The 26,607-nt window shown below is 38.6% G+C and overlaps 1 protein-coding gene across 1 annotated transcript in view; it reads right to left on the bottom strand.

The window, feature by feature from the left end:
* TRPM6 (transient receptor potential cation channel subfamily M member 6) overlaps positions 1–26,607 on the bottom strand; it is a 178,605-nt gene that overhangs the window by 30,505 nt on the left and 121,493 nt on the right. The window contains exons 21-29 of the mRNA XM_024738988.1: positions 24,559–24,687; positions 23,004–23,255; positions 21,006–21,180; positions 20,687–20,801; positions 17,013–17,206; positions 14,058–14,190; positions 5,454–6,586; positions 5,196–5,308; positions 1,038–1,161 (exon numbers count right to left, since the gene is read on the bottom strand). Coding sequence (XP_024594756.1) covers positions 1,038–1,161; positions 5,196–5,308; positions 5,454–6,586; positions 14,058–14,190; positions 17,013–17,206; positions 20,687–20,801; positions 21,006–21,180; positions 23,004–23,255; positions 24,559–24,687 — 2,368 coding nt within the window. The remainder of the gene's footprint in view (positions 1–1,037; positions 1,162–5,195; positions 5,309–5,453; positions 6,587–14,057; positions 14,191–17,012; positions 17,207–20,686; positions 20,802–21,005; positions 21,181–23,003; positions 23,256–24,558; positions 24,688–26,607) is intronic.

Below are 26,607 nucleotides of genomic sequence, written 5' to 3'. Positions count from 1 at the left end.
ACAAGAAAAAATAATTGTAAGTATGCGATGGACGTTAACTTATTGGGGTAATCATTTTCAACACATACATATATCAAACCATTACATTGTACACCTAAAAATCATACAATATTATATCAACCATATCTTTTATATATTTTTAAAAAACATAAATAATTTATGTAAAAATGATGCCAAGAGCAACTGTCCCTCCTTCAGTTGTGACAACCAAAAATGTCTTACAACGTCTTCAGACATTGTTGATTGTGGAGGCGGAATCACCCCTTGGTTGAAAACCAGTGACCATAGAGCAAACAAAGTTTTAAAGAAGCATAGTAACATAGATTTCAATACAATATCTATTTGTACCTTAAGTTTAGTATTTCAAATAATTTAAAATATTTATGACTCCTTAATCACATAGTCCCCTCTGTTTAAAAATGAGTAAAGTTCTCTTATTATCAAATGCAAGAAGTTCAATGTTCAGTTCATTGCTCTCAATTCATAATCTGCCCTCATATATCCAGGCTTATTTCACATTCTATGCCGAGCTCACAGTCTTCGTTCCTAGCTCATTGATCTATCTTCTATCCTCTACAAACATCATTACGATTAAGCTTAAGGGGTATTTGCCAATGGAACAAACACTATATGTAAGCAGTAGTAAATAACCAACTACAACTCAATCCACTGAATTCTGTGTAAAGGCTCATATCAATGTCACTTGAACTTTAAAGAATTTGTAAAATTAGACAACCCCACCCATAAATCAGACTAAATGAATACTCTCTGATCCAGATTCAACAGCTCTGAATATGAGACTATCTAGATTTTAATTTTTCTTTTCTAAATTCTGAAAACTATTCCATTAAACAAATGGAAATTGCATCCCCTTCATAAAAACTAAAAGCAGAAAAGAGCTATTTTCCTAAGAGAGTGTGGTCATTCTCTCATCTCCCACTTGAAAGAACAGCAGGGACTGCCACTGGTCTAAAGATCATACCCTGAGAAAACACTACCAGAATTTTTGGGATTCAAGAGTGTAGACTGTTACATACTTATCTGACTAAATTTGGACACTGGAGTCCAGTTCTTGCTGCAATTCTGTTCTTCTGAGATCTTATTTTCTCCTGGCTCTGGGTTTAGTTGGTCACTTTGAGAGCAGGTGTTGACTGTTATGACCTGGAGAGAAAAACACTCGTTGGAACACAGTGACATTAATCTGAATACGTTTTGAATCACATTAATAGAGGTACTATGTTAAAGAGGAGTGGTTGTTAACATTGGCTGCACATTAAAATCACCTTGAAGCTTTGAACTTCCATCACTCATGCTGGCAGGACCCAAGCATCCATGTGACTTTTCTATCTGCAATCATGATTGAGAACCAGGGTGGGGAGCAGTTCTTAAACCTGAGTGTGCATCAGAATCACCCAGGACTGTGTTAAACCACAGATCACTGGGTCCCATCCTCAGGATCTGTGATTCAGTAGGTCTTCGGGGGGAGGGAGAATTTGTATGTCTAGTATGTTTCCAGGGGGTGCTAAAGCTGATGGGAGACCACAGTTTGAGAACTACTGGTAGAGAGCAAAACAACAAAAACGTAAGGGTTGGATCCAAAAGAACTTGTTAGAATTCTAGCTCTGTCACTTAGAAGCTATATGAACTGGGAAAATCATGTAATGTCTATGAGCTCCATTCCCTTCATCCTTAAAATAATAGATAGCCAATAATAATGGCTGCCTTATGTTCTTCCCAGGGACAGATAAGTAATGAGATAAATTGACAAACTACAGGACAACAAACAAATGCAAGTTATAGTACTTGAGCTCAGTTATAATTTCTAGTTTAACTCTGGCCATTTTAACTATTTCCAAAATGACTCTATTTAAATTCATATTTTATGGGGTCCCAGCAATTCGTGGCATTTTCCCTGAAAGAAGAGTCTTTATCAAAGCTAAGTCTCTCCTCCAAAAGGTGATGTTACATAATTGATTCAATATTTATCTTTTTGCTTCTGCTTCTCATTCTAAAAAGAGTTGAGGTGCTTTGAAAAATGCACACATGTTATTATATGGAAAAATACATGTAGAACAGAAAAATGAAGCAGGGCATTAAGATCATGAAAAGTGAAGTCCTGCAGAATTGTCAACTCAGATCTAAGGCTTCCTAACAATAAACAAAAAGATTTACTGAATGCAAATGAAAACATAACATATCAGAATCTGTAGGATATAGCTAGAACAATGATTAGAAGGAATTTTATAGCACTAAATGCCTATACTAGAAAAGAAGAAAGTCTCAAATCAACGACCAAGGCTTCTACCTTAACAAACTAGCAAAGAAAACAAAAACAAAAAAGGAGCTAATTAAATCCAAAGTAAACAGAACAAAGGAAATAATAAGGATCAGAAATCAATGAAATAGAATTCAAAGAAAAATCGATGAACCAAGAGCTGGTTCTGTGAAAAGATCAATCTTTTCACAGACTAATCTGTAGCCAGACTAATCATAAAACAAAAAGAGAAAACACAAATATAAAATATTAGGAAAGAGAGAAGTGAGGTCACTACAGATCTCTCAGACAATAAAAGGATAATAAGATAATATTATAAAAAACTTTATGCCAATAAATTTAAAACCTTAAATGGACAGGTTCCTCAAAAGACACAAAGCACACTCAAGAAGAATCACATAACCTGAATAGCCCTATATCTATTACAGAAATTGAATCTGTAGTTAAAACTTTCCCACAAAGAAGGTTTCACTGTTGATTCTACCAAATAAGTAAGATTTAAATAATATCTATACAAACTCACCCAGAAAAATGAAGAAGAAGAAACACTTCCCAACTCAGTCAATAAGCCCAGCACCACCCTGATACCAAAACCAGACAAAGATATTACAAGAAGAGAGATCTAAAGATAAATATTTCTCAAGAAAAAAGATGCAATAAAATTGTATCAAGATGTTAGCAAAATGAATACAGCATCTAAAAAAGATAATACATCATGACCAGTTGTGGTTCATCCCAGCAAGGCTGATTTAATATTCTAAACATTACTTCTAACATTATAAAATTAATTAATATAATTCATCATATTAACATAATAAAAATGAAAAAGCATCTGACCATATAGGTTGACACAGAAAAAGCATTTGACAAATATCATATCTATTAATTATAAAAATTCTCAGAAAAGTAAGAAGGCAAATTCTTCAACCTGATAAAGGACATCCACATAAAAATCCTACAGCTAACATCATACTTACTGCTAAAAGACTAAATACTTTCTGCTTAAAGAGAAGAAACAAGGAAAGGCTACCTGCTTTCACCACTTCTATTCAGTATTGTACTAGAGGTACTAGCCAATGTAACTGGGCAAGAAAAAGGAATAAAATACATCCTGATTTGAAAGGAAAAAGTAATAGTATTTTCATTTGTAGATAACATGATCATTTACATAGAACATTCTAAAGAAGTAACAAAAAAAAACCCTACTCAAACAAATAAGTAAGTTTAGCAAGGTTATAGGATACAAAATCAAATTTTTTTTTTTTTTCTCAGTATGTGGGCCTCTCACTGTTGTGGCCTCTCGCGTTGCGGAGCACAGGCTCTGGACACACAGGCTCAACATCCATGGCTCACAGGCCCAGCTGCTCTGCGGCATGTGGGATCTTCCCGGACCGGGTCACGAACCCATGTACCCTGCTTCGGCAGGCAGACTCTCAACCACTGTGCCACCAGGGAAGCCCCAAAATCAATATTTTAAAAATTATATTTCTATATACCACCAACAAATAATCAGAACTTAACCTAAATATAGACCTAAATATAAAATTCCTAGGAGAAAACGTAAGAGAAACTCTTAGTGATCCTGGGTTTGGCAAAATTTCTTAAATATGATATGAAAAGCATAGACATGAAAGAAAAAAATCAAATATTGGACTTCATCAAAATAAAAGTGTCCTATGTTTTCAAGGACATCTATGAAAAATAAAAGGCAAGCCACCAACTGAGAGGAAATATTTGCAAAACATATATCCCAAAAAGGGCTTATATCTAGAATAAGAAATAAAAATTAAAAAAAAAAAACTCTTGCAACCTAACAAGACAAACAACCCAATTTTATTTATTTATTTTTGCCTGTGTTGGGTCTTTGTTGCATGCACAGGCTTTCTCTGTTGCGAGCGGGGACTACTCTTCGTTGCAGTGCACAGGCTTCTCACTGTGGTGGTTTCTTGTTGCAGAGCACAGGCTCTAGGCACGTGGGCTTCAGTAGTTGCAGCACATGGACTCAGTAGTTGCAGCATGTGGGCCCTAGAGCGCATGGCCTTCAGTAGTTGCAGCACATGGGTTCTAGGGCTCGCAGGCTTCAGTAGTTGTGGTGCGCAGGCTCAGTAGTTGTGGCTCGTGGGCTCTAGAGCACAAGCTCAGTAGTTGTAGTGAACGGGCTTAGCTGCTCCGCAGCGTGCAGGATCTTCCCAGACCAGGGATCACTGTTGTAGTGAACGGGCTTAGCTGCTCCGCAGCGTGCAGGATCTTCCCAGACCAGGGATCGCACCCGTGTCCCCTGCACTGCCAGGCAGGTTCTTAACCACTGCACCACCAGGGAAGTCCCACAACCCAATTTTTTAAATGAACAAAAGATCTGAATGGATATGTCACCAAAAAAGATATACAGATGGAATATAAGCACATGAAAAGATACCTAGCAGCACCAGTCACTATGGAAATGCAAACAAAACAACTGTGAGATACCACTACACACCCACTAATATGCTAAAATCAAAAAGACTAAGCATACTAAGGATTGGTGAGGATGTAGACCACTGGAACTCTCAAACTACTACTCATAAGCTGGTGGGGATGTATGTTTCTTCTAAAATTAAACAGATACTTACTATAAGACTCTAGCATTCCACTCCTAAATATTTACCAAAGAGAAATTAAAACGTATGTCCACACAAAGACTTGTACACAAATGTTCATAACCGCTTTGTTTGGAATAGCCAAAAACTAAAAATAACACAAATGTCTTTCAACATATGAGTTGACGAATGAATTGTGGCAAATCCACTTTGCTGACTCTTAAATTTGCATCTTCATTCCTTCCAGGACAATGCTATTTTGTGTACGTGGCACTTTAAAATAGAGAAAAACCAAGCTAAGTTAGGATACTACCTCAATTGCCAAAAACACAAAAGACACTTACTGGCACCTGTAGTCCTTGTGTTTTCTTCTTTTTCTTTGACAATTTCCTATCCTTGGTTAGCATTTTTGCTTTGATCCATTTTGACTGTCCTATCTCTGAGGATTTTGAAAGATCTGTAAGGGAAATGATTTACCTGAGAAAGTGTAAGATGGTAGGCGGAACCATTTTGTTTCACAGAAAGGACTGACAGAATGGGGAGAATGAGAATGGTAGCAATGCAAGAATTTAATACTGGTTATAAATATGTTTACTTCTTACTTTTAATCTTACAGATCTTCAATTTCTCCTCTTTGTGCAATCTCAAACTCTGACTCCTAATGAAGGGCCTGTCTCTACGAAGGGGACTGATCCGAAGGGATGTGTTTTGCTGAAGCCATGGTCCCACCTCTGAGCAATCCCTCTGGGCCACTCTTGTTGAGTTATCAGATAGGGATCTGTCCCGGATCTGCCTCTGACATTGTTCACTCTGTTTGGAGTCACAGTTACAAGTGGAGGCCAAGCAGGTTTGCCATTGTTTCTCGGTGCTAAACACACCAGTTTCGTCGCCTTCTGAAAATGCCCAGTTCACATATCCACCTCCAGTTTGCATGCTCTTGACTTGGGAAGGGAGGGAGGTCACTTTAATGGGTGCAGGTGTACAAATCAATGTGGGTAGCACTTGCTCCTCCTTGCCTTGTCTGGCTGGTAACTGAGCAAGTGACTCATACTGCTCCTTGGTTTCCACCACTGAGCCCTGGGCTGAGACAACCGGGGTCTGCCACGTCAGATGAACAGGGACCGCACTCTGGGTGACATGTTCAGTTGCCAGCACATCTGTACCTGCTTCCAAAGATGGTCTGGACAGAGGCAAGTTGGTTTCTGCAGAATAAGGAACTTGCTCTAGATGAGAAGGGACCAGGAGAAACTGGCCATACTTTGGGTGTGCTTGCCTGTTCAGGGACACCCCAGAAGCAACTATACTATTTTCTGTTTCTTGCTCTTCCTGGTCATCTCTTACATTTGAAAACTTTCTGTCTGTAATCTCAAGAAAGGGCCCTGTCTGCACTCGTGGGGGATGCCAGCCTCTGGCCAGGCTCCGCAGCAAAGAAGGGGGCATGCTATAACACTGGTATTTCTTCTTTCCAGAGATCTCCAGGCTGCCTAGAACCTCTGCACAGATGACATTGCTCCAGCTGTGGGGAAGTTTTCTGCAAGTAGAATGCTTTCTGTTGGCCAGGAGGGCCTCATCCTCTTGTAAGGTGTCAACAGCAGAAAGGACTTTTAAGGTATCCACTGTAAGGGCAGAGAGGTCCTGCAGGTGTCCCACCTGGCTGTCCAAAGACAATAAGGAGTCCCTTATGAAAGACACCTTTTCATTCATTTCTTTCAGTTGGAAGCACATTTCTGTAACCCTAAGGGAAAAAGGGAGGGAGAAAACCAATAAGCACAGTAAGCCAATAAACACAGGAAGTGGGAACTTGCCTTACTCTCTTCCTGTCCTGCTTCCATCCTTAGGTGGCTCCTCAGCCTAAGCCGCTTCCCAAAGTTAGGTCTGTCTCCTGCCTTCTTCTCTATCCAACACATACTCTCATCCCAGGTGACCTCACCCACTCCTGTAATTCCCACTATCACCTTAATAAGGAAAATTACAAATTGTATTTCTACCCCTTATTTCTCTCCAATATCAGAGCCACATTTCCAGCTTCCTGCTAGTTATCCCTTCAATCATCTCATCAATCAGCCCATTTGTATTCATTAATATATTCATTAATTTACAAGACAAACATTTTAATATCTCTTATTGTCCAGCACTGTGCTATTTTGGTAGAGAAAGGAAATCCTGAGGAAGAAACTAGAATGATAGGAACAGAATCAATAATCAAATACATAATTAGAAAAAAAATTACAGATCTTTTAGAATAATATTCCAAGTCTACAGTACAACCAGGCATCCCAACTTTCAAACAAAACCCATTTTAAGAGACCTACATTCAGAGAAAGCCCGAGGCAAGTTTTTAAATGACTTTGAATACTTTAACCCAAAATTATGATGTCTAGCCATTGATTCATGTAAAAGCAACACAAGGCACCTTCAGCTATGCAAGTACAAAAGTAAATTGCAAGTAGAGTCAAATTAAATGTAACAATTGATTTCATTTAGAGAATTAGAAAGAACAAAGAAAATGTATCTGTATATATCTCTGTAAATACCTCTGTACGGGGATAGGTTTTGTTTTGTGTCCTCCCCACCGCCCCAAAAGGTATGTTGAAATCCTAACCCCCAGTACTCCTAGAATGTGACTTTATTTGAAAGTAGGGTCTTTACAGAGGTAATCAAGTTAAAATAAGATCATTAAGGTGTGCCATAAGCCTATACAACTCATATCCTTATAAAAAAGGGAAATTTGGACATAGAGGGAAGACAGTGTGACGATACACAGGGAGAAGACCACCTTATGACTGGAGTGATGCATCTACAAGCCAAGGAACACCAAGGAGTGTCAGCAAACACCAGAAGCTAGAAGAGGCGAGGAAAGATTTCTTCCCTAGAGCCATCAGAGAAAACATGGACCTGCCAACATCGTAATTTCGGACTTCTAGCCTCCAGAACTGTGAGATAACAAATTTCTGTTGTTGTAAGACACCCAGTTTTCTGTTGTTGTAAGACACCCAGTAAACACCCAGTTTACTTTATTATGGCAGCCCTAGGAAATTAATAGTTATCTAAGCTTAACAATCAATAAAATAAATTACAAAATACATATTTTGTGGTTACATAAAATGAAACTCATACACATGAAAATAAAACACAAAATTTGAAAACAAAAAATAAACAGGAAATTATTCTAACAAATACAGTGAGGTGTTTGTATCCCCTAAGTAGTCAAAAGTTTTTACAAATTGTTGAGGAAAACAAATATAAAGACCCCAAAGGACATGAATAGATAATTCACAAAAGATAATGAAACGTGGTAAAATATCCAATCTCATTAGGTAAGCAGAGAAATTATCAATAAAAATAAGACAACAGTGAGTTCGTCTACACTGTGACATTTTTTTAACCTAGCAAATTTTTAAAAAGAGATTTAGTGACTCAAGGTTGGCAGGGATGCAACATTGGAACGTTCAAATAGCCAAGACAAATAAAGAGGCAGGAATTTTACTATGCTAAGGCAGACAGGTGAGATAGAATATTATGCAGCCAGTAAAAATCATACTTACATTGTTAATAGTCATTTTCTTTGTCTATTTCTGACAGCAGGGGTGGGGATGTGGATGTCTGTTGTGTTCTGCATTATATACTTTTAAATTTGTGATAAAAACTTTGTAAGTCAAGAAACAGTAAAAATTAAAATATGTTTACAAGGAATATTTAATTACTTGGAGAAATGTGTTTGATGTGTAAGGTGGGTAGGGGGACAAAATGCAAACCTGTATAATTTTAACTAAAAAATATATGGAAGACTAAATGGAAAAAGACCAAATTTTTCACAGTGGACCCTAGCTTGTGACATTTTTTTCTTTCTTTTCTCCCTGTTTCATTCTTTTATTTGGAGGAAGGAGTAGACTTTCCAATTTCCCCATAATGAAAATCTTTGATAAACAGGAATAAAGTGAAAAATTGCAAGGGAGGAAACCAACAGTTTCATGGCTGACATGACCGTATGCAGAAATAACAAATTGCCCCCAGTCTTATTTGAGGGCTGGGAAAAGCAGTAATTATACCATGAAGAGCTTAGCACTCAGCTGTAGCAAGCACTTCCCAAAATAGTGTTAGACATCCCCTCACTAGAATATATCTCAAGTCACATGGATTGAGAAATCTTCCACTTCTTCCTGGAAGCTTTGTAGATAGGAGTTAAAGAATAAAGAGGATGGTATAATTTTGATTATCACCTATGTGGGTGGAACCCTCTCTTTCTTGCTTCAACTTCTATAACTCAGCAGAGCCTTAGTAAAGGCTTCTTGATCTTCTGGAACCTATAAAACTAGAATTGGCAAGGATGATGAAGAAAAGAGAACAAAATATATGCATATTCCCTTCCAAACATGCTTAATTAGAGCCTCTCCATCTAGTGCAGTGTTTCAACTAATTCAAAAACTGTACAGTCCAAACAGCAGTCATGGAAACTCATTAAGTTCCATTAGCAGCAGTCACATGGAAGGGATACAATAGACACCAGCAACTATTCACAGCACAGGTAACATTGCTACAATAGAGACTTAGACAAATAACCGGGTCACTCTCAAATCAGGTCCTCTTGGTTTCAAAGGCACTTCTTTTCTAAAGCTCAATGCCCTGTGAAATATATTTTAATTATATTCCTCAGCCACCATCTACATTAATTTAATCTAGTCTTTTAGTCATTCTGACATGTAAAAGAAATTCTCGTAATTTTAGTTTCCTTTGTGCAAAGTTTGAGGGTGGTGGGAAAACCAGTATGGTTATTATTTCATTGTGGGTCTCTGGACCAGATACTGTAAAATGAAATTATAACAAGTATAATCATAACATGATAATCATAACATTCACTGAGCACTCATTATGTGCCAGGCATTTTACATCATTTTATTTAATCCACATGACCACCCTACTATCCCTTCATGAAAAGATGTCACATGGCCAGTCACATGGTCAATGACAGGGTGAGGCTTCAAAGCCAGAGAGTGTGACTCCATATTCAATGGCATTAACCACTGCACTCCAGCACCTCTCAGCAACTCAGCAGGGATCCAGGCAAAGTTCTATTGGGGTCCTAGAGTCCCGTGAAGGGGTAAATGAATTGCACCCACATTTTCCATGCTGGGAGTTGTTCACAAAGGTTTCTCAGTAAGGTTTCATGGCGAAATGATTATAGGAAGAGCTCAAACTATAACTCTACTGAGTCACAATGCCCATTATGATAAAGTGTTTAAACTTTTTTTAAATGTAGTATTTCCCAAATATGACGTACCCAAACATGCTTAATATGGAAAAATACCTAGTTAACATCTTACTCCATAGAACATAGAGAGGAAAAACACTGGCTTACGTTACTAGGGACAAAAAGTAGCTGGCATTCCAAATAGAGGAAGTAAGATATGAAACAGCCTTAATATGTTCTCCTTCCACTTTTACAATTCACTTAACTCTGTAAAGATATAGGTAATCTCTTCTTCAGAGGTAGGCAAACATGCAAATATCTTCCTAACTTCCTTTCGCTCCCTCTTCAAACTACTGCTGAGTTACCACTGGAAAATATTCTTCCCTCTCTCCCATACTTCATTTACAAGCTCCCCAGAATGACCTCAACAAGGACAACCATGTAAAAAGAGGGCTGGTGAGATAGCTCTATCAAGAAGGAAAATTGATCGACTGTGTTTTGAAGTTAAATTAGGGCTTCATAATCAAATACCAGAGACCTTGAAAGCATCTAGAATATTTTTCAGAAGCTACATAACCATCTACCATCTAATCCTTCTCTACTCAAATCCCAAGAAAACAATTCAAGATAAATGTGATAGCATATGATGATTACTGGTGTTCAGTTTACTATTAGTATTATTATTACTCATTATTATTATTGAATTACTTTTTTTAATGTCTGGTTCTCCAGTTTTCATTCTGTATTCACTTGACTCGTGATACTACCTTCTCCTGGTTTTCATTATACTCTTCTGATCAATTCTTTTTAGTCTTCTCCATTAGTTCCTCTTCCTCGGTCCATTACACAGGTGTTGACACCTCTCAGGGTGAGACCCTCAACCCACTGAGTCTCCTCACTCCACTTGCTTCCTGAGCATGAGCACTTCCTCTGTCATAATTTTATTTTCCTAAAATAGGCAGATGACTCCCAAATTTCCTTGTCCAGTTCAAATTTTGCCCTAGGGCTTCAGATTCATGTATGTAAAGCCTTCCAGGCATCTCTGGATAAAAGCACCACCAGAATCTCAGGCTCAACAAAATCTAAACCTCATTGCTTTCCCCCACCCTCCCTGCCATGCATTTTGTACTCTTTATCTTTTAGTGCCACCTTTCACCTAATTACCCTGCTACAGATATGAGTCATCCTGGACTTCATCCTCTCCCTTACTGCCACAGCCAATCCTTAACTCACCTCTTGAATTGTCCTTTCTAAATATGCCTTTATCCTCTTTGCTATGGCCTAAATGTTTGTGTCCCCACCTAAAATTCACGTTGAAATCCTAACCCTCAACAGTTATGGTATTAGTAGGTGGGGCCTTTGGGAGGTGATTAGGTCATAACAGTGGAACCCTCACGAATGGGATCAGTGCTCTACTTTTCATAAAACAGACCCCAACAGAGCTCCTTAGCCCCTTCCACCATGTAAGGACACAATGAGAAGTTTGTATCCCAAAGAGGGCCTTCACCTGACCATCCTTGCACCCTAATCTCAGTCTTCCAGCCTCCAGAACTGTAAGCAGTAACTTTCTGCTGCTTATAAGGCACTCAGTCTACGGTATTTTGTTACAGCAGACCAAATGGACTTCTTTCAATGCCACCACCAATTTGGCTAGTCCTTGGGCATCATCTGTCTGCTGTATCAATCTCTCGAGCGGTCTCCCTAGTTCCAATTCTGACTCCTCAAATCCATATGCTAACAACCTAGAAGGTAAATCTGTTTGACCACCTAAAATTTTTCCTTAGTTTATAGTGTAAAGTGAAGGGCTCTCCATGACCTTGTTCCAGTACATAATACTGGGGGGCGGAGGTGCCTATCTTGACCCATCTTATCTATTTACATCCCTTTTCTTAAGGTTTGGAAGGGAATATGTATTTTAGAAGAAATTATACTCACAAAATTGGAGCCTAATTTTACATAATAATAGATAACTTTCACGACTCCCTTACTATCCATTAGCACACTGCCACACAGTTCATCTATATTATCCCATGGAATCCTCACAACGACTCTAAAAGGTAGGTCTATTTTTGTGTCCATTTTACAGAGAAGAAAACAAGGCCCAGAGTAAACTTGCCCAAGTACACTTAGCTAGAAGCAGGACTTCATGCCGGCTCCGTAAACTCCTATCTGGGTACATATACAAAGCAGAACCAAGCTGGCCGGCAGGACTCAATGAGCATAGCTACAAAGGAGGCAGAACGTGTGGAAAGGGGAAAGGGAAAGAAGGAAGCTCACAGAGTTTTGGCCTAAAGATATTATTTAAGTAAAATAGAATGTTGTGGGTTCACAAATTGTTATTTGATACTCAATTTTTTCCTCAATATTAAAATTTGATCTGAAATTCAATCAGCTACCTAAAATATATTTACATAAATATGGTATTAATTTTAAAAGTTCAGAAATAAGTCATATGCCCAAGGTGACCATTTAGAAAGTTCTTAAGGTGATTCAATTTCAAATAAAGCCATATTTAAGGATTCACTATCTATCTATTTGGACATCAGAAAATATATATGCATAATTAGGTATAACATTTTATAGTCAGGTCCGTGTGTATTCAAAAGTAAGAGAACACATTTAACTTCTGCCAATTTGCTTCCAATTAAGAAAGCAATGCTGTGTTTTAAAAAATGCATATAATCACTGGGACTTAGTTAATAATACTGTGTTGTACATTTGAACGTTGCTAAGAGAGTAGACCTTGAACACTTCATCACAAGAAAAAAAATTGTATGGTGATGGTCGTTAACGAGACTCACTGTGGTGATCATTTCACAATATACAAATATCGAATCATTATGTTGTATACTTGAAACTAATATAATATGTCAATTATTTCTAAATTTTTAAAATGCCCACGATCACACGCAGTCCATATTTTGATCCAGTGCTGTGTACCTGCGATTAGTGGCACATGTACAGCAGCTTTGACCTACGAGCTTCTACATTTGTCCACTTTCTCCAACACGCCTCCTCTTTCCTCAAGCCTCTGAACGGCCCCCCCAAATCACACACACCCACAGACACCCTCAGCTGATGACTGCCGCGAGAACTGCATTCCCGCAGCCTGGCTGCATCCTCTGGAGCACTCTCCATATTCTCTCCTGGCCCCCACCGTTAACTGCCCTTCCTGAGGATTTCACTCAGCAAATCACCTCCTCCCTCCGGCTCCTGCAGCTTCTCCCTTGCTGGTAGATCTTTTCCAGTAACAAATATATTACTTTTATTATCTCCACATGAAACAAAAGAACCGCACCATGTCCCCATACCCCTCTTTACCTCCCTCCAGAGAAACACTTCTTAGAAAATCTGCCTCTAATCACTGTCTCTACTTCTATTCACCCTCCACACGCTTCAGTGAATTTGCCCTCAACTCCACTGCACAAGTGCTAGTCAGGCACCCTGAGACTATGACTCCATGATTCCCAGTGCAACCAGCACCCTGCTGCTCCTGGACTCACCTGCATCCACGTTTGCTGCTCCATTCCACCTCCCTCAAGTCTCTCCTTCTCAGCTGCCTCAGAGCGACCTTCCTGCACCAGGCTCCCAAAGCGGTCCAACCCAACCCCCAACTCCAGCAGACCCTTCACCACGATCCATCTCTATTCCCTTATACTACTTTTTTTCCCCTTCATTGTTCTTTTACTGTCTGACATTAAATTACATATATCTTTTTTGTCCTTCACTCCACCCCCACCCCTCCACATGCACTCACTAGAATGTGAATGCTATGAAGGAAGGGCCCCTGCTCTCTTATTCACCATTTATCTTTACTAACTTAGAAGACTGCCTGGAACATAGTAGATGCTCAATAAATGTGCACTGATTGCATGAATATTATACGATACTAGAGGAAATCTTAGAAAATCAAAACCTCTGGGTTTTAAAAGTAGACCTTTCTACTTTTTTCAGACATTCTAGTAGAATCAGGTTTAGGTAGCAGTTTAGAGGGTGAAAATACATATATAACTTTTACCTTTCTGACGTCACTCGGATTCTTTCCTCACAGCTACAATTCAGACCTTCCATCTTCTCATGGAAGTATTTTTCCACACATTGTTCTTCAAAACTGTGAAGTTTTTTCAGATCCTCCTTACTCAGGTAGAGTTCTATGGAAATAAGTATAGTGCATAAAAAGAATCATTATTCATCCTCCATAGGAAGCTGATACAGTATCTGACTTTTCTTCCATTGGTGTTAAAAATGGATAAAACCATAGCTTGCATGATAATAGTCTGCTGCCTTGTCACACTGTATTCCTAATATTAATTGGGAAGCACTATGTAGAAATAACTGGAAACACCAGGCTGGGTCTTTCCTTTTTGTCCTATAAAGAGATGTGGGAATTTGAAGGTGACTCGTGGAACAGATACTTTATCTTCAATATTTTCTTAAATTAGAATACTTTTACACATAAAAATTCACATTTATATGCATATGGAAGTTCCCCCACCAACTGGTTTATCTGTCAAAATGACAATAAGTAACCTACAGGTTAAAATCAAGGTTAGAAGAAGTCAAAGTCTGTTGAAATTAATCCAGTAAGTATAAGAAAGTTTTACCTCGTTGCACTGAGTTTATATATACACTGAGTTTGTATATACTAAGTTCTTCTACTGAAGAAAGAGACATTATGACGAGTCAATGGCCAATCAAGGCTATACTTCTTCCTTGACAATTACAATTAATTCATTAAAAGACATGTCATTTCATGATGTTATGAAACTAATGCAATTCTACATCAAACTTCAGCAATCACATTTGGTCTACCACCTTGACTCTTACTCTGACCTAGCAGAAAAATGCATTATCTTTTGAGCAAGTTTCTAATACTTGTTAAATATAAAAATGCTGTTGCAAAAAGGGTAAAATTGGAATATCCTCTTCCTTCAATCATTTCACCTAAGTTAGGAAAAAAAAAAAAGAACCATTAAAGTTCTCCAGAATTTATTAGAAATGCAAATGTTCTGTAATTTTCCAATAAAATGAGACAAAAATATTCATTTTAAAAGATGACTAAAAGAAAATACTCAGCCATAAAACGTGTTCACAACTCAAAGGTACAATGTTTTCTGATTTTTATGGCTTGGAAGCATCTTTCAGACACCAAAAAAATCCCTATCCCCACTCAACTCTAAATGTGTGTTTGCATTAAAGAATCTTGTATGAGTAAGGAACTTTAGAATTGTATGATTTGAGCCTTCTGTGGATTCCTGAGAGCAAACAACCCACAGAGCAGTTCCAATGATAGGTGCAGCTTGCAGTATGTGGCACGTTCTTGTGACTGTCCACCAGGTGGCACTGCTTCCCCATGTGCAAACGTCTTGATCCTCAATACAGAGTATCAAAGGCAATCTCACAAAAATTCAAGAATTTCCCAGAGCTCAGGGTGAATGTACCTCTGTCCATCAGAATATTTCCTCGAGTTTTATACCAGAATCATCCTATAAGCTCAGATCAAGGTAAGCCCAGGAAAGCGTTGTTTGTTATGGTGCTAGAAAACGGGGCCAAATCCTAGCTAATCCCAGGATCTCTCAAGTGGTTCACACTCTCCTGTTAGATTACAGTTGTTCTGGGATGCCACTCCATTAGAAGCCAGGAAATTATAATATTATTATAAGCCTTTAAATTAACTTCAGTTGTGCTTTGACTTCCATATAAAGGCTGAATCGCTTAGGGGAAAGAAATGGAAAAGAAAAATAAATCACCAAGTGACTCAAGAGAAGAAAAATACTTCACGGAGCCAACTACTCAACTACAGGAGCAAAAGCATGTCACCCTGTCAACCTTGTGCTAACATCTGTCCTCCTAAGGGCCCACCGAAATGTATAAATAGTCCACAATCCCTTACCTGAAATTCCTGGAACCAGTCCATTTCAGAAATCAGAAGTTTTCTAGTTTTGGAAAGGTAATATAGTGCATTTGCCATATATGAAGGAAAATCCCTAGTTGTAGCTAGGGCAATACCCTGAAATCAAACACATCATTTCTGCAGCAAAAATCAATGAATATCCATACTACAAGGGATAAAGAGGATAAAATGGCTTACATTAGTCCCGTTAGCCTCTTCTGTCCAAATGAGTCTTTCTCCAACTTATGAAGAAAAAGACTTTCCATTTTCAAATGTATTTCGAATTTAGGGATTGAGATAAAGGATTGTGAATTTATGCTATCCATTTCCTCTATATCTAGGAATTATCTAGAAATGGGCCTAGTACCAGCGGGCCTAGAGGAACTACGAAAGATCTCTGAACCACAAGAAGGAATGTTCTCTTATGACAATTAGTATGACAGTCATACCATGCTATATATGGATAAGCAAAGTGAACTAGGAAAATCTCAAAATATGTCGAGTTAAGCTTTGCCAAAAGCAAAAGAGAGAATCCACATTTCTGCATCCTGAGTTGAAGTTCTTGAAAATAAAGAATCACCTCCATATTCAGTAGAGTAGAGAACTAGAGAGCCATGATTCTGGTGAATAAATTAAGCAAAGTCTGGTTTATCTATTCCCCTTAGTCCACAAGACCTTCTGTATCCTTTCAATTTGGATTCCATCTTCAACAACAGGGAAATAAGTATGGGTCACTCTGACTACTCTCTAGGAGTTATTCTGACGTCTTCCCAGCTAAGCAGAGTAAAAGCACAGGGTTTTCCAGGTGACAAAAAGCCTTTACACATCCAAGCAGAGATTCTGTTCCTACCTATTCCTTTCTTTCGAAGTATCAGCTACTTTTAGCGAAAGGTACTATAACCACGTAATGAGATCCACGCATTTACTTAGACCCAGGTGCTCAGCTGATACTCTTTGGTCAGTTAACTCCCAGAGCCTTCCATCCTGTGCCCTGAATTTAATCGACAACGTTCCAGGTGTCTTCACCTTGGATCTCCACTCTTGCACTCTCTTCCTCCTGCCCCACCAATGAAAACTTACTTAATCCAACATCACCCTCTTCTTGGTCATTTGGAGCTTGGTGATGGCAAAGACGGCGAAGGAGGAGACCAATGTGACTCAGCAGGATAAAAGGTGGGGGCAGCCAAGGCTTCTCGTGGTAGGTCATGATGTAGCGATAGCGATTGTATTTCCACAGGTTATTTGAAATGGATTTCAGATCTATGTAAACGTTACTGTAAGTTGTAGTAAGAGAAGGACAGTGTTTTAATATGGAATCCTGAAACATAACAGTTAGATTATTGCTTTATTTTCCAACTTTTATGATTGGTTCGCCTGACATGGACGGTAGTTAGCCAATAAAAATAATATCCATTGCATTTACGATTCTTCTTCCACCAAACAACATACATTAATCACCTTCTACATTAAAATATGCTAATCAGAATAAGCAAAAGGTAGAAATGACAATCAGAGAGAAGAAAATGCCAACAGTTTAAATTCAATGAACAGAAACTGTCCTCTGGAGGTAACATTATTCTTGATTCACCATCTCTTCTCACATAAGAGGGTCTTTTCAGTCCATAACTCATCATTCATGGTAAACAGCTTTAATGTCCCTCTATATCATCAACCTTATGAAGAGATTCTCCTAATGTCAAATGTGAGAAGTGCTAGAATAATCCTCCTTAAAACATTCAAACGAAAGAATATTAATGAAGAAGAAGAGATGGAAGAAAAATCAATTCATCCTAAAATAAGTCAATAAGAAGACCTTCGATTCAGCAGCTAGATCAATTATTTATATTAACCTTACAATAAAAGTGACTCCTTATTGGTAGGCCACCTTGGGATTTTTCTCTCTTTAATTATATCAATTATAATATGCAGATAGTGCAGTAAATATGTTGATATTATAGAACTTGTAATAGAAGTTGTGGTGAGTGGTACAAATTCACCCTTAACTATTTAACTTTAAGTCTATAACATGATATGGGTGGGCAGGACACAATGGAATATCCATCTTAATATTTTGCTTAGGCTAATATGTAATTTATTTTCTTTAGAGAAAGATGGCAGAGAAGTACTTGAGAAGGGCAGCCACATTTAGCAAATAAAAATGCAGGTAACCCTAAACTGCAGTAATGATAAAGAGAAGGAACCCGAACTATCCTGGAGAAAGCCAGCTTAGGATGAGAGGAGGAGGGAGGTTTCAGAGTTCATAAAGTAGATGAAGGAAACATCGACGGCTGAGTTTAACGGTAGTTCTCAAAGTGCAGTCACTTAGCCACCAGCACTGCATCACCTGAGAACAGGTGAGGAATGCAAATTCTTGGGCCCTATCCAGAACGACCCAATTAGCGATCTGTGTCTCAGTGAGTCCTCCAGGTAATTCTGCACAATCAAGTTTGAGGGCCACCAAAATTACATGTTACTCCCACTGCAAGTGTGATCACAGCCTGCCCACCAGCAGGTGGCGATCTTCACAGTGTATTTCAGGTTCTTTGTAATTACAGAATCTGGAAAGGGGCCTCTGGACAAGTAGTCCGATCTGGGGTTGCTCAGCTTGTATGGTCCTCAGTGTATTCATCTCTGTGAGAAGACTAGCCTGTGGGAGGATTTGTCAGCCGCCCTTTTGACACCTGCCGTTTTTGAGAAACAAAAATCTCATACCCACTCTTAATCTTATTTGAAATGTCAAAAAAATAGCTACAGTAATTAAACACCAGCAAATGTTACAAGTGCATAAAATGGTGAGGCTAAAGGGAGACGATAGCTATCACATAACCTTGTAACAAGCAAAAAAGTATGTTTTCCCCATATATACGCAACAACAGTCCTCTTTGTGTGTGTTCTGATTTATTTTGCTTGCCTTCAGCCTTTATCTCCTCTACTTTCTTTAAACTTCTATGCATTGATTTCCCTTTTCTTATCTCTCTCTCTTCAGTGAGATAATTAATGAATAAAATACCTGGTACAGTGCCTGACATAAAAGAGGCGTTCAGAAAATACTAGTTTCTCCCATCACTTCACTTGATTTCTTTCATCCATTAAACAAATATGAGCCAGACACTCTTTTCAGGGCCTGGGATAAATTCATGGGCAAAAAATGGCCAAAAAAACCCCCCCAAAACCAAAAAAACAAACTTGTTCTTGTGGAGCTTATATTCCAGTATAAGAGATAAACAGGGGAAAAAACACAATATAGAGATAAATTATAAAATATATTTGTATATATAAGTGGGTAGTATAAAGAAAAAAGAGTAAGGGGGACCAGGCATGCCAAGGAGATGGTTGAAGGAAAGGGGGCTGCACTTTTAAATAATATCCTTAGGTTAGGGCTAATTAAAGAGGGGACATTTGAGCAAAGGCTTAAAGGAGGTGAGGGAATGGACCACGCTGATATCTGGGGGTAGAGCATTCCAGGCAGAGGGAACAGCAACTGCAAACACCCCTGTGTTGTTTGAAAAACTGTGAGGGGCCAGTGTGGCTGGAGAGGCATGGATTCGGGGAATAGTAGTGTGATGGGTGATTGAAGAGGTAGCAGAGAAGCTAGGTCATTGTAGAAACTTTGACTTTTACCCAGAAGGAAATGGGGAACCTTGAATGGTTTGGAGCAGATGAGTGACATAATCTGACATATGTTTTAAAGGTCATTAGGGAATAGAGTGATTAATTAAGTAAGTAATTTTAAAAATTTAAGTGTCATTAGGGCTACTGTGTTGAGAACAGAATATAGGGGCCAAAGACAGAAGCAGAGAAATAAACTAGGAGTCTTTGTGGTAGTAGCAGTGGGGTGGTGAGAGGCGGTTGGACTGATGATCTATTTGAAGATGGAGTCAACAGGTATTCCTGACAGTCTAGAGCTAGAAATATGAGACACATTAAGAATGCCAAGGTTTTTGGTCCGAACAATGGGAAAGATGAAGCTTTGACAGAAACATGTGGTCTTCCTTATAGATTTGGGAAAGACTACAAGCAGAATAAGTGTATGTTGGGAAAGAGGGGAGATCAAGAATTTGGACATTTGAAAGTTCAGAAATCTATTGGGTTGGCCAAAAAGTTCATTCGGGTTTGTCCATAAGAGGGTATGGAAAAACCCGAACGAACTTTTTGGCCAACCCAGTATTATACATCTGACTGGTAATGGAACAGGAGAGCTGGATCTACAGGACTGAAGTTCAAGAAAGAGACCTAGGCTGAAGATATCAGTTGGGATTTGTCAGTATACATATACAGGAAACTGAACAAGATCACCAAAGTGTAAACAAAACAAACGTCTGGGCCCAGGGACATTCCAATGTTAAAAGGTTGAAGAGAATATGATGCTCCAGAAAAGAAGACTGAGAAGAAGTGAAAAGTGATATAGAAGAAAACAGAGAATGAGATATACTGAGAGCCAATGAAGGGAAGTTATCAAGGACCCTTTAACCAACTTTCAGCCTCGTCAATTGTTACTCTCCACGATTCCAAATTATTGCTTAATTACAGTGTATGATCTCCTTTCAGTCTGCTGTTATTACACTCTCTATTTATTGTTTTTTCTCTTCTCATATTTTGCTGCCTTCCTGCCAGTAGTTCCATGCCCATATTTTAAAACCACAGTAATTAAACATGAAACACACAAAAAACAAAGGTTACATGTGAATCTTTCAAAATACCTGCACCCATTTTTGATTCATACAAAATAACTGTATTTGATTAAAATAACCTACTTGAAGAAAGCAATCAACAGGTTCACCATGATGATATATTGCACGAAGAGGTAGACAGCTTGCAGGAACGGAGTAAGAAAAGAACCAGGAGGGCAGGACGGCTGGCTTGAACAAACTACAAATAAAGAATTTAAAAGAATGAGAGATAAGGTGAATCACAGTCCTATGACTCTAGACAAATATTTAGCATATTGACTTAGTAGAATACCACAAACTCTTGACATTTTTAAGATTCAGATGCTTGTTTTCCAGGGTTCTTTATTACTCTGAGTATCTACAAAGGTTCAATTGCTGCATGGTGGCGGAATCCTCTACGTACCATCTATCTCTGAAGCATAGACTTCTCCATAGATCATCCAGTATGGCTCAAACACGATATCTCGAGCAAGGCTCCAGGATGGAGGCTCCTTTGGTGAAAGTATGGCCTTGCGTGCCACTCCAAAGCTCAGCAGGACGATGGCCATGATGATCACAATGTAGAACATGTTTGCTGTCTGCAAAAAAGCACAGCCAGAAGTTTACCACAGATTTGAAATTGAAAACAAATCAAACACCTGCAGCCATCATAATTATACCTGCCAATAATAAGACTGTCTAGTCATTGACCAAAATGCCTAGTCCGTGAATAGCTGGATTTCCTTTGGCTAACACATTTTGTTTTCTCTGCATAGTATATGTTTCATGTCAATGTAGTCTATGGAGTAATTTAAGTGTGCTAACTGTAGAGGATCTGTGCTTCTTTTTTTAAGATGTGATGAAATATGAATAGCTTTTGATTAACTAATATCTAACTTTTCATCAGAGGTTAAAAAAAGAAAAAAAAATAGGGATATTCAAATTAGTAAAATGGCTCCTTATTCCCAGGATTATCTTCAGGAGTTAGAGTCTGAGAAATTGATCAGACCAAGAATCTGCTCCAAGGTACTGAACATCCTAATGAAGTGAAGAGTTTTTTTTTTAAGATGCAAAAACAACTATAAAATGATGTTTGTTAAATCCAGTGGTTCATTAACTCGCAAACACGTAGTCTTTGTATTAAAAGTATACACACATGTATGTATAGCACATGTACTGTAATTTTCTAAAGGCCCTTCTAAATAATTCATTTCAATTACTACATGTACATCAGTTCAACCCACTTGTTCCCTGTGGCAGAGACATACTCCGTGAATATTCCATGAGCTTCCCTTCCATGAGGCAGGAGCCACCTGACCTATTCCTGGCCACTGGGCTGTGGAGTAACAGTGATTTGAGTCACTTCCCATCCAGAGCAGTTAAAAGCTGTTAGATGTTCTCCATCCCTCTTATTCCCTGTCATAGGAAACCTCAGAAGCCACATGTTGACACAGCTATGTCCCAAGATGGAATGATTTGGGATCCCTGAGTCACTGGGTAGAGGGCGGCCTCCATGAGCATACATCAATCTTTGTATCAGGGAGAAATAAACTTGTGCTAAGTCACTGAGATACAGGGATTACCTCAGCATAACCTACTGAATTAATACCAATGTCACCAAGACCAGAGAAAATATTGCTGGTCTAAGAGAAAAGTATAAAATAAAAAAAATCTATCTTTGGAATCCTGGAGGTTCTCCCTTTTCTGTCTTCTTCCTTTGTTTCAACACTACCTTTCCTTCTCAAGAACTTGCCCTTTCCCTGCCAGTGAGTATTCCAGAAGAAAAAGCAAAGATGATCTTGAGGTACTGTCCTTCTTAGGTCCTGTGCAAAGCCAGTTGGACAGGGCTAATACAAGCGCACAGTGAGCTCAGATGGCAGACAGAGCCAGGTGGCCCAGATTTGAATCCTGGCTCCCCGACTTACGGCTTTGGGAAATTTACCTGAACTCCATTTCCTTGAACATAAAATGTAGATAATAATAGTACCCATGTCGTAAAGTTGTTTTGAAGATTAAATGAGTTAATACATACAAAGTACTTAGAACAATCTGTGGCCCACAGTGATCACTATTTAAGAGTTGGCTGGGGGTGCAGAGATAAAAAGACAAATCAATATTTCAGCAAAAAATATTATTGGTGGTAGCCTCACATAAATCTGGCCCTCAGGAATTACTGTGCTCAGAGACAAATATGATTCAACCCCCCATCATCTGGCCCTAACGAAAAGGGTAAGCTGAGTATTGTAATCAATTACCCAATATGCTACCCAAGGACGTTTGTTAAATATGCATTTATGGTTATAAGCAAAGTGGGGATGACGTGTGTGCTTCTTTAAATACCTTCAAAAGTTAAACCAATGTATGTGAACCATGAAATTAAGTAGAACTATTAAAAGAACACCAGATTATACAGCAGACTCACCATTTTTGCAATCATGGTCACATAGGGACCAGCATGTTGATTCACAGCAAAGAAGTCCAGGAGCCGTGAGAACCAGAATATGATATCGATGCAGTATATTAGTCTTCCCGCCGTGTGAAAAGGAGGGTCACCCCACCGAAGGCCAAAACCCACCAAAAACAGGCCAGTAGCCACAGTTTCCATCAGATTCCAGTACTCGCTAATCCATACCTTCACCTTTTGAGTAAACTTCCCAGGTTCTGAAATATAGACCTAAAAGATGAAAGAAAGAGGGAAACTTAAAGAATGGGTTATAACCCAAGATCAGTATGATCTTTAATACGTCAACTGTTCTTTTAAGGAGTATTTGGAATCATGCCAAACCTTAGATCATAAGGGGATTTTGGAGACGTAAGTTATCCTTGGGGAATGAATTATTTAAACAATTCTATAAATGTAGTTTAATCTCACTGTTAGTACTGGCCAGCTATTTAAAAACGAACCAGAATTTTTTTTAAAAAAGAAAAGTTTTTCTAGCTTTCATTAATCCTAAACTAACACAGGGAAACACCAAGACATTTAAAACTCAATATTGCAATGGAATATAGCTGCAATTCCATTTCATGACGTATAGCCTAGTGCAAAGAAACCAAAGAATCCTGTAATCTGGCCCCACTACTGCAATTTAGTGAGTAGTTAGCAAATTACTCAGAACGTGATATTAGAATTCACTATTATAAGAAATTACCCCTGCAACAGAATATCAGACAAACTTAAATGTAAAACAGTAAAAAGCTATTTTCCCTGAAGCATAATAAAAATGGTAGAATTCGGATAATGTTTTTCTGCTGAATTGTTTTCTACATAATATACAAGGTTGGTCATATTAGCTCTAGGACAAAATCATTGTATGTAAATGCACAGAGGTAGAGAGAGATACATATACAATGATATCTAAAACAGCCTAAGTCACACGGTATGTGATTGCAGTTATAACTGGATAGGAATATTCATTCCTTTTCTTTTGTTTTAAGTGACTCACTGCAAACTAAAAATGAAAAGTTTGCTTTGTTTTGTTTCTTGGACTACTTGCCCCAGAGGAATTTTTATCGTAAATGTTCAAAAATGTTTAGTAGGAACTTTCAAAAACTATAAATGAATTCTTTACACATTGCACAACTTTAGCCATTTATGTGCCACTCTGTGACATGAAAGCAATAATATGCAAGTAATGTTAGGCTATAAAAAAAATCAGCTTTATTAAAAAAACACTTTTGGGAAATCAAATAGTTGGAGGGTCTATAAACAACTAGATACCATCACTCTAGATCTGATAAACGCACTAAGATGTCCCCTAAAATAACTGCTTTCAAAGAGCAGCAACCAACAGAAAGTTATTTGGCAACAATAAAAGGTTGAGATCAGAAATTTTCCCCCTAATTACCTTTCCTGTAGCATACAAATCAGGATCATTGCCTGACTCACCCTCATGCTTGACCTCTCCATTTTCATCACCCAAGCGCAGAACACATCTAGCAGAGGTATGTAGAAGACAAAGGTAGAAGGGATAACTCACCTCCCTGACTTTCTCAATGGCATTGGTGAAGATGTAAATGATAACGAGCCACTCTTGCACGGTGGGCTGGGGTTGCATCTCCACCAACACGGTGTAAGTGAACAGCATGAGGAATGCCAAATACACCATCTGTGAGGGGGACATGGATTCCCTGGCCATGAGTGAGAGTCATAATGGAGGATGCCAAGCAGACACGGACCCAAATGAACAGAAACACACACATGAACTTCACCATGATAGCATGAAAATATAACTGGGACCACCCTCTGATTATTGATGACATAATTATCAAAGAAGGCACAGGAATCCACAGTTTTCTATTTTAGGAATTTGTGGAAGGAAAGATCACTGTTCTCAAATGCATGGAAATGGGCATGGTCACATCTTGTTGACTCCTGACCCCAATTTTCAGAACTCTGCACATTCCGGCATGGACACAGTCAGGCCAACAGCAAGCCAAGAGAGAATCACACACCTTCCCCTCCATTTAAAAAGAAAATGTGTGTCCCAAGAATGCCAAAGGAGCAGTGTTAGTAGGTGCCTATTTTCAAATATAATAAATTGTAATATTTACTATTGCTGGGAGTTTTATTTTCTGCTGATTAAAATATTCTGGTTACCACTTATGGTCTGGGTTCACGTCTTCCAACACATGACTCACTGGGCCTACGCAGATTACAGAACTTAGCCAGGCAGCTGTTTCACGGTCCTGAGCTTTCCATAAGTGAGGAGTTCTCAAAACAGTCTATGCCACCTAGAGGCTGCTCTGCCCAGAGCATTCAACCTAGACCTGCAGGAAAATGCTTCACTAATGCCACTTGCCAGGCTGGTGGAGTGTGATCTCTGACGCAGGCCGATGCCACTGCGTACAGAGTACGATAACTTCCATAATGCAAGTCTACTAAAGGCATGACAGGAATGCAGAGGATGAAGCTGGATTTGAGACTTGGAGAAAGAGGTATATCAGTTGAGTCTTGTAGGATGAACCCCATTTCCAGATAAGCAGATAAAGGAGGAAACAGTTTTCCATTTGGAAGTGGCAGAACAGAAATAAAATAAGCTTAGAGGCTGGAGGTTAAAGAGCCAGAAAAGTATACATTAGTATAACAGAAGGAGAAGGAAGACAAGATACAAAAGGGAATTTTTACATGAACTGCACATCCATGAGATGCAGATATGTAAAAGACAGAAACGCATTTATAAACATTAAGCATAATCCTTCTAGTGAATTTTAAGCATCTGTGATAAACTGTTAAGTTAAAATGGTTTAAAACTGCTGTGTACACTATGATCTCACTTGTGAAAAAACCTGAAAATATTTGGATAGAAAAAAGTTGAAAGCAGATGTTAAGAATTGCTATCTCTGGGTGCTAGAAAAAGAATAAAATTTGATTGTTTTTTTCCTAAAAAAAAATTTCTGGTCGTCCAATTGTGAGTCTCTGTAGTTAAAGACTGTTGACGTTTTTATCTACAGCACTTAAGCACTCAGCCTGACACATGATAGACATTCAAGAAGTGTATGTTTAATTACTGTGTATATTAAACCTAGATTTCCAGTCTATTCAAAGAATTAAGACACAGTAAACACGTACACACAGATACACAGTGATTAATAGCTTTGTGACCTTATCTAACATTCTTATCTTCTTACAATTCCCAGAAGTAGACTAACTACACACACATTTAAAACTGTGACACATATTACTAAGTTGCCTGCCAGAAAGGCTTTATCAGTTTCCACAATCACCAACAATGCATGAGACGGTGCAGTCTTTTCAATAGCTTCAGAGACAATGCACAGTGCTAGCTAATAAACACGTATTAAAAATCCCAGATCACGGCTTCCCTGGTGGCGCAGTGGTTGAGAGTCCGCCTGCCGATGCAGAGGACACGGGTTCATGCCCCTGTCCGGGAAGATCCCACATGCCATGGAGCAGCTAGGCCTGTGAGCCCTGGCCACTGAGCCTGTGTGTCCGGAGCCTGTGCTCCGCAACGGGAGAGGCCACAACAGTGAGAGGCCCGTGTACCGCAAAAAAAAAAAAAAAAAAA

The sequence above is a fragment of the Neophocaena asiaeorientalis genome, unplaced genomic scaffold (assembly GCF_003031525.2).
Source record: "Neophocaena asiaeorientalis asiaeorientalis breed wild unplaced genomic scaffold, Neophocaena_asiaeorientalis_V1.1 scaffold249, whole genome shotgun sequence".
In the NCBI taxonomy this organism is placed as follows: Eukaryota; Metazoa; Chordata; class Mammalia; order Artiodactyla; family Phocoenidae; genus Neophocaena; species Neophocaena asiaeorientalis.
The sequence above is the reverse complement of the archived record's forward strand: the minus strand, read 5'-3'. Positions and strand labels throughout refer to the sequence as shown.